Source organism: Cheilinus undulatus, linkage group 13 (genome assembly GCF_018320785.1).
Source record: "Cheilinus undulatus linkage group 13, ASM1832078v1, whole genome shotgun sequence".
NCBI lineage: Eukaryota > Metazoa > Chordata > Actinopteri > Labriformes > Labridae > Cheilinus > Cheilinus undulatus.
In genome coordinates this window covers 32,506,927-32,515,600 of record NC_054877.1, presented here as the reverse complement: position 1 = coordinate 32,515,600, position 8,674 = coordinate 32,506,927, and the positions used below count along the sequence as shown (strand labels likewise).

Genomic DNA, 8,674 nt, shown 5'->3' with positions numbered 1-8,674 from the left:
TCCACAAGGAGAGCCAAAATAGACACAAACCAAAGGTTCCTCACCAGTCTGCCCACAGACTTGGCTGGACCCCTGAGAAACCCAAAGGCTGGGCCCTCCCCAGGTGTGTTTTATTTGCTATCAGTGTGTGTGTAGCACTGGCGCTGGAGTCCTGGCTAACAGTTTACTCAATTTAGAGCTGTAAAGTGCATCAAACTACTATTAGGCCCTGATAAAAATTATTTATTCATGCTACTTTGTAACTCATTTCACTAATTTCCACCCATTTTTGCCACTTCTTGTTGCAAATTTTAATCAATTTTTGCAACTTATTGCCAGTCTTTGTTACTTCTTTTCCAGTTTTGCAACGTTTTACCACACTTGCCACTTTCATCCCATTTATGCTGCTTTCTACCCTTCTTTCTTCCACTTTAAAGCCCATTTTTACAACTTTTTTGCACATTTACCCCATTTACTACTTTTCCCCCTTGATTTTCCACTTTTAACCCATTTTGTAGCTTTTAACCATCTTTTGCCATTGCTTTTTCACACTTTTAACCAATTCTTATCACTTTTTGCCCGTTCTTACAATTTTTTTTCGACTTTCAAATCCATCATGCCACTTCTGGCCCACTTTTTTTTGCACATTTATCCAATTTGTGCCTTTTTGCAGCTTATAACCCATTTTGCCACTATTTGCTCATTTTCTGTGACCTTTTAGCCACTTCTTACCCCATTGAGGCTGCATTCCATTTGTGCCACTTTCTACCCTTCTTTTCCCACATTTAACCCATTTTACAGCTTTTTACTTATTTTTTCCACTTCTTACCCATTTAGTGTGTTTTTTGCCAATTTCTTGCCATTTTAACCATTTTTGGCTCTCTCTTTTTTGCCACTTTCCCCTGTTGACCCATTTGTGCCGCTTTGTGCAGCTTTTTGACACTTCTTTTTTTATTGTACTTGCTCATTTTTGCTTGTTTTGTCTTTTTTCATCCATTTTTGTTGCTTTTCTTATAGTTCATTTTCTAGCATCCTGATGTTTGTCCACATCATGGCTTAGCTTTGAAGTCTGACATTACTTTTCTAGTCATTTAGTTCAGTGTGCCCATCCACATTGTTACCAAAGCTAATAAATTCTGTTTTAAGAAAGGGGGGTTGACATTTTTTCAAAGCATATTGTACCACGGCATAAATAAATAGATAAAAATCTTTTTTGAGGCTTTCACAAGAATGGTTATTATTTAGGTTAAAATAAAATATGGCTATCACAACTTAACTTTACAACAGATCATGATTCTGCTGACCTCCATGGGTCCCCAATTTGGCTTGGCCCCAGAGAGCTCTCCCCCTTTATGGGCAGCCTTGTTTCTCACAGGAGCTTTAAGGTTCACCTGCAGAAAACAGAAAACTAAGTCCATCAAGGCCTGTAACACTTGTAATACATGCTTCATTTCATAACCTGTTGTAGATGCTTGGTTTGAACATATGGAGCTCATTACTGCTGAGTTGTATCTTGTGAGATCAGAAACATAAGACTATTACCATGTCTTGCCTGTTTATGATCAAAAAAGAAACATTTCAATTGTATTTGAACAGACAACAGAGGCATGGTTGTGTGGTTAAATCCATAATATTCATCTTTTTAATACACTGCATACGTCTTCCTAACACAGGCTTACACACAGGGACACAAACGCACAGCGGTTCATTGGCTAATTCAATAATAAAGCAGCGAGTGGAGTCAATAGACAGGCAGAATAGAGAGTAAGTCATCTCTAACAGTGTGCCGTCTCCTGAGTGTTAAAACATGTAAATTTATGGAAGAGCCCATAGGAAACACATATTTACAATACGTTTAGGTAATCACACGATGTGCGAGGAGGCATTCAAGGCCCCCGAGATGAAAGCAGTCAATACAAAAATAGTTTTTATGTGTCATTAATTCCCTCTGCATTCCCAGATACATCCCCCTTTTACCGCAGTAATACAGTAATCACTCACAATCGCACAAGAAATTATCTGCACTCATCTGTGGAATAAAAAAGCGGAGGGGCAAAACAGGGCGAGGCGTCCCATTTTAGCTCTCTGCTGCCTCTTTAATGTTCATTTGGGAGCCGCATGGCTGCCGTCCGCCCCTGCGCGGGGATGGGAGTCAGCTCCTGCGCTTGGAGCGGCTTAATGACAGTGGGATGTGGATGGTGGACTCGTTAGAAACACACACATTTATAGAGACACACACACCTTTTTCACGCTACATTTCCTGTGCAGGACAACATAAAGGGTCATCGGCGGTGTGATGGAAAAAAGAGGCACCTCTGCGCTCACATTAGCTCATGATAAGAGGAAACATTTCACCTCTGAGTGATATCAATGCAAAACACAGAGCGATCCAGCTTTTATAATGAAAGGTGCACACATTCAGATGGTCAGAGGAGTCATTACCTGCCTCTTCATTATTCCCTCCTTCAACATAGCCATATACTGCATTATTAGGCAAAGCCATCAAACCTGATGAATAACCACAGAACAAGCAGAAGACATTTCCACTGGAGAGTTAAAGGAAGCAGATGATGGTGGAAATTTGTGTTTCAGTAATGTGATTCTGCAGCCTGAAGTCCTCATCATCTGACACTGAGCAGGAGAACATGCAGCTACTGTCTCCTGAAAACCATCACACACATCCTCAATGCCCTGTAGTAGAGTACAGGATATGTTCTTCTTTAACTAAGGCTGCCACCTACAGGATAAAAGTGATACTACAGCTAATAAGTCTGTCGGGACTCTTCAGCTGGCCTGAAATGCAACAGCACTTATACTAAAATAGAATCAGGAAAAGAGGTCAGATTACTACTATACTATCTTCTCTGCATTGGTTCCCTTGAAAGACTAAAGTAGAATCTAAAATCCTTCATCTCGCCTACAAAGCTCTTAATGGCGATGCACAGTTGTATCTCAAAGAGCTCACTGTGCCGTATTACCCCAACTGTTGTCCCTACAGTTTCTAAAAGTAATATGGGAGGCAGAGCCTTCAGTATTCAGGCCCCTTAGGATTTATCTACCAGTCAGGGTCAGGGAGGACAGACACCCTTTCTACCTTTAGGAGCTTGATCAAGAATGGACTGGGTCCTTGTGCTGCTATAGGCATAAGACGCATTTCATCCAGGCGTTCCAGTTTGATTAAGTACAGTTGGTATGGTACCGTATGGTAAACCCAACGTTTCCACAGACACCTGTGCATGTGATGTCACAGGCAGCATGGGTCTCCGCATGAACTGGTGACAGAAATCAGTAAGGAGTAAGCAGTTAACAGCTGTTATTTCAGCTGAAAACTGACTTCTTTTAAAAGTGACATCTTGACTATGTTAAGCACTGTCAGTACAGATCATCAGCTGATGAAATAAGTTTCTAGAAATGTTATGAGCTGTAACAGTACATTAAAAAGCCACAAGATGAAATTGAGCAATTACAGTATCTATTTTTCACCTATAGTGAAGTAGCATGCTACACGCAGGTCCTGATGGAGGTGCAAACAAACCACAGCATCTCCATTCGCTTTGCTGGAAAATTCAGATCAAACTGCAATGTCATGCAATTCTGGGGAATTCAGTGTGATACAGGCACCTGGGACTTTGCCAGTTAACAAAAATGAAGACAGGACCTCTAGATATTCGTTTTCTACATTCCCAAGCCACGAAAAGGAACATATGAGACGAACATTAAGGGCAATACTAGTTCACTGAGACGTTGGGCAAGATTAAGGCTAGAGCAGAGAAGTTTTGAAGACAGCCAGAAGTTAACCTGCATAAAATAGCATCAGATTATTTTATTCTATTTATCCGTTTATTTTTCAGGGACAATACATAAGCATTGCTGCATTTAATTACAGTGCAACCGATGCAATGTATAAAAGACATCTAGCCATGGCTAATTTGCAGTCCTTGTCCCTGGTCAGGCTTTTAAGATGTAACAATACATTTACATTTGGGTTCTAAATGCACTTATTCTTATACCTCTCTTGATTGCTCTCCAGGGAATTGCCTGTTCTTTTTATACACATGTATTCTCATGTCTGTGTGTCTCATTTTTATCCTGCTTTAAAACAGGCAGAACGTACAGTATGTAGACTGTCCAAACTTTCAGACTTCTTTCTGTGATTTAGGGACTTGAGAGGGGAGTATGTTCCTGTTTTAATATTCCACAAAATGTTAGCTGTGGTTGGTCTCTCTAAGACAGTGCTTCACCAAATGTGTACAGAAACGGTTGTTTAATTCATATCTGCTAAGCAAAGTAAACAGGGGTGCTCTGTTTTTTGCACCTCTAGAAATTGACCACGCCCCTGAATACCCATATGCGTGTCTGAAAGAGTAAGCTCGAGTAGCCTTTGTAACCAGATTTCTATTTGGTTAAATACTACAAGAATTTCCGTGATTGCCTCGTAGAGTGAATGTTATGCTATGATGGTAATGTAAAAGTCGAGAGCTGTACCTTGCTTATTTGTCACTTAAAAAAAAAGTTTAACAGGTGTTAAAATCAAATTAGATTAAGTAAAACAGCTGGGGTACATTGGTCTTGTTTTAAAATGCACCCTGAATTTTTGCAAATAGATTTAACGACAGGGCAATATTTTCACATAAGAAAAAAGAAGTAAATGAATCACTAAAACATGAAGAAACAGCTGATCTAAAGCTTCCTTGTAAAAAAAACTTTGACACTAATTCAGTTTCACAACAATTACTGATGGACCAGGCTGATGTGTGCCTGTTTATGTCAGGCTCTGCTTCATGTACTTGAAATCAGGTCCACGTAAACGTCAGGAAACTTGATTTGTGGCCACGCACATTATCAATATCCATAGTCCAGAAGACAGCATGGATCTTGGTTGAGTTCAAATGTCCCTAATTTAAGCAAATATTTGTCCATTTTTCTCCCGTTTTCACCCACATCTCAAAGAACAGACAACCATGTTATGCCACTCCTTCTGGTTGAGCAGTTGTGGTGCTAAAAGGAATGCCAATGCAAACACTGGTGTCCTTTTAGCAGCTGCTGCTGCCCCCCCCCCCCCAGGACAAATAGCATGACACCCTCATGAAAGGGTGTTCAATTAACATCAAGAGTGTTTTACTTGCCTGGATGGTAGATTTTTTTTCATCAAGTGTACGATTCCCTTCCCATTAATCTCAGTTGTTGGTTTGTTTTGACTTTGTTTGGATTTTATTTGTCATTATCAAATGCCACTACATTCATGTCCCAATAAAGTGTCATATAAATCTAGTTTGGACTTGCATTTCCATTTCCATACATAAATCTGTGGCTGATTGCTGTCTATAGGTATTATAGACTATGTTAAAGCATATACAATATCACTTCCCGGGTCCTGTCAGCTGGATTCTTTTTAAAATCAGTAACAAGTAACCAACCTTAGTCCAGTGGTTAAAGAGTCCCCAACCATGATGACAAGTTATCTGTAGCTGTGCTCTGACAGATAAAGTTTTTACGTACAAGTGAGTCGTTACTCCAAAGAAACAGAGTCCATCAGTCCAGGTCTATGTGAGCCTCCGTAGTTTGCACATGTAGATGGGGCCAAAGTTAGCGGCTAAGTGTGGGATGACCATCTCACCCAGGGGAAGGTTGGGAGCGAAGTGAAAGGTTTTCTTAAACATTTGTGTGAGGGGGCGAAGATCAACAACCTGAATGTGGAACAACAAAGGGGAGCTTATTTGTTGCCATTTTGATGCCATTATTTATTGTAAGGAGGTCCTGGTTTTTAGGAGGTCATTTTAGGAGGCTTTTAGTGATAAATGTTCTATTCTTGTGGTTATTACTGAATCTCTGATATCAAGTTTTCACTTGTCTGACTCACCTCCAGTTGGATGCCGTTGTTCTCTTTTGCCAAATAGATGGCCTGCTCTACCACATTCTGGTTCTGGATCTGGGAGAGCGTGCAGGTCGAGTAAAGGATCTCTCCACCTGGACAGGCTGCCAGGATTCCTGCCCTGAAAGATGAAATGAAGGTTTGTGTGGTTATAACTTATAAGAGGACTATTTAACCGCGTAAATGGAATATGATTGCACAAGCATTTAAGCTATCATTAAACTTTCATCAACTCACAGCAGTAGCTCTGTCTGTAGCTGTGGCAGCCTTTTCCTTTCACCCGTCCTGTTTTTATGGAATATGTTGTTGTCATCTTCCATAAGTGAGTGTCTATCTGTGGTGCACGGGACGTCAACAAGGACCTGAAAATACAAGAAAGGAGGCGAAAAGTGTTGGTTTCTTGATTAACTCCTCCTTAATTTCAGGAATCTGTTATTCTTCATGCTAGCTTACTCTATCAAAAGTATTCCTCTCTATTTCACCCCACATGGTACCATCAAAAGTGGTGATTCGTAGCTTATCATCAGTCGAAAGCTCCTTGGGAATGTAGCTTTGGAGGACCCTTCTTAGTCTCGTCGTCCGAGACACAGAGTTATCATTCACACACAAAAAAGCTTTGATGAAAAAGCAAAGAACAGAGGGTTAACTTTTTCAGACAGCGATAACTTTCACAGACAGGAAAGTAAGATACATTTAGCATTGAATAATTCTGGAGCCTTCTTACCTGTTGAATGGGTCTGTAGTAAAGCCAGAGTTTTGCCTCCAGGAGCAGCACAGAGGTCAAGCACAGTGTGTCCTTGTTGAACATTCAGAGCTAGACATGGCAGCACAGAGGCTGCATCCATTAGGTAGTGACCCAACAACCTGTTTGTGTCAGGTCTTTAGGAACAAAGGGAACACAGAGTCAGAGTAAAAAGGCTGTTTAGACCTGGATAAATAACCACAAAAATATAACCATGTCACGTTACAAACCAAAGCCTTTGAATGACCGGGCTAATGTCAAAAACACATTTAACAGCTGAGGTAAACATTTAAGATGTACAGGATCAAACAGAACATGTTTTTATTAACAAATTTAAGAGCTTACTTAGCAGGATTGAATCTTGTGATGTCTCCTCTTGGAAACACAAGGCACTTGATGTTAGGACTGAGCTGCAGAGAAGGCAGCTGCTGACTGTACGAGTTAGATATTTGTGAAGAAACATGGTTGGATTCGTCCTTCGCTACAACCCACGATTCCCGATCATGGCATGGCTGAGCTGCAGAAATAACGAGTGAAGAACTGGTTATGTTAGGAGAAAGATTATGCCTTCCCATATATTAAATATAAAGTTAGATATATGGATTATTAAAGAGAAGTAACAGTAGTTTCATGCATCTTTGTCATTTGTCTAAAATTTAAAAACTCAAACGTCACAGAAGAGGGTTTTTTGATGAAAAATATTCATAAAACTTAACAAACAACAATCGTAATTAAAAGACTTAAATCATAGGCAAGTTAATTCAAGTATTAACAATGGAGCTATTCAAAATCTAATTTAGTAGTAATGTTGATCAATTAGGGTAAAAATCATTACATATATATACAAATTATCTAAGCTCTACATTTGGGGCACTGGTTGCCTGGTGGCCATGTATGGGTCATGTATGGTATGAGTACTTATATGCCTAATAATACCTTTCCCTCTGAGTTGCATAAAACACAATTCAAACATATTCTATCATTAAACAATATTCAAATTAAAGGGAGCTCCTCCATCGAAAGCTTCAAAATACACTACTTGCCACAATAGTACATAATGATAAGCTGATAGAAAGTTGGCTTTGGGAGGCACTGGAGCTGAACACCCACCCTCTGTATATGCTTCATTAATGAAATCTGTACATCCTTGAGCTTCAAGGTCTGCCTGAACTGTTTCATTAGAGAAATTATTCAGCAGGGCTCCGTATTTCCTCTCTGACAGCAGAGCGACTCGGACTGATGGCCACAGCTTCCCCAGCTGGACACTGTAGGTAGAATCAAAGTACCGCAGGGCCAAGATGGTGGGAGGGTACTTGGGACGTGTGGCAGCCTGTCCAAAAACAACAACAACAACAACAACAACAACAACAACAAAAATTAGAAAAAATACAAAACACATAACTTAAACATTTCTTAGTTTATATTTCTTTTTATTTTTGTGTTAAATAAGTTCAGTTAAACACGAACAAAATGGACCAGATTTATGAGAGATATGATAGTAATAGTAATTTTTCAGGCCTTTCAAAAAAAATTAACAAAATGCTTTACAATTAAAACAAAGAAAAACAGTTAAAGCAAGAAAATAAATTTTAAAAAGACAAATAAAAACAATACAGTGAGGCTGATCAACACGTAAACACGTAAAGAACAACATTTAGCCCAGATGCTCACACGAAAATATCAGTTAAACATATAGAGAGCACAATCTGTATCAGAAATCTAAAGCTCTAGAAGACGGCATGTGATACGATGATATCTAGGAAAGGTTCAAATTAAATAATCTCTCTTCTCTAAATTGATGTAAACTGAATATTTTGATATTAACAGATAAGAAGACCTTTAAATCTCTTGAATTACACTCTATTTTAGAGAAAAAGATTAATATACACTTAATTATTAGTTAGTTAATTGATAACATACCCATTTTTCTTTCACTCTGTGTCGCTTTGACGTCAAACTTCTTAAATCTTTAATTTTTCTTAGTATCAGCCTGCTATCAAAGAGCAGCGCCATGTTTCTGTGCGTCTCACCGACTGTCCGTCTCTACTCCAGCAGCCGAAACAACAGTTCCATGTGCTGTG

General features: G+C 39.3%; 1 protein-coding gene across 1 annotated transcript; it reads right to left on the bottom strand.

The window, feature by feature from the left end:
- Positions 1 to 1,695: 1,695 nt before the first annotated feature.
- nsun4 (NOP2/Sun RNA methyltransferase 4) lies at positions 1,696 to 8,631 on the bottom strand. Its single transcript, XM_041802623.1, has 8 exons — positions 8,514 to 8,631; positions 7,704 to 7,923; positions 6,939 to 7,110; positions 6,576 to 6,730; positions 6,305 to 6,465; positions 6,089 to 6,213; positions 5,840 to 5,972; positions 1,696 to 5,666 (listed from the first exon to the last, which is right to left on the bottom strand). Exons 1-8 carry the CDS (start codon positions 8,604 to 8,606, stop codon positions 5,523 to 5,525), a joined length of 1,203 nt encoding a protein of 400 aa, XP_041658557.1. The 5' UTR covers positions 8,607 to 8,631; the 3' UTR covers positions 1,696 to 5,522.
- Positions 8,632 to 8,674: the final 43 nt, after the last annotated feature.

Coding starts and splice junctions, on each gene's coding strand:
- nsun4 (XM_041802623.1), bottom strand. CDS start 8,606: ATGGCGCTGCTCTTTGATAGCAGGCTGATACTAAGAAAAATTAAAGAT. Junction 6,731..6,938: donor ACAAGATTCAATCCTGCTAA/GTAAGCTCTTAA, acceptor TTGTTCCTAAAG/ACCTGACACAAACAGGTTGT. Junction 5,667..5,839: donor ACAACGGCATCCAACTGGAG/GTGAGTCAGACA, acceptor TTCCACATTCAG/GTTGTTGATCTTCGCCCCCT.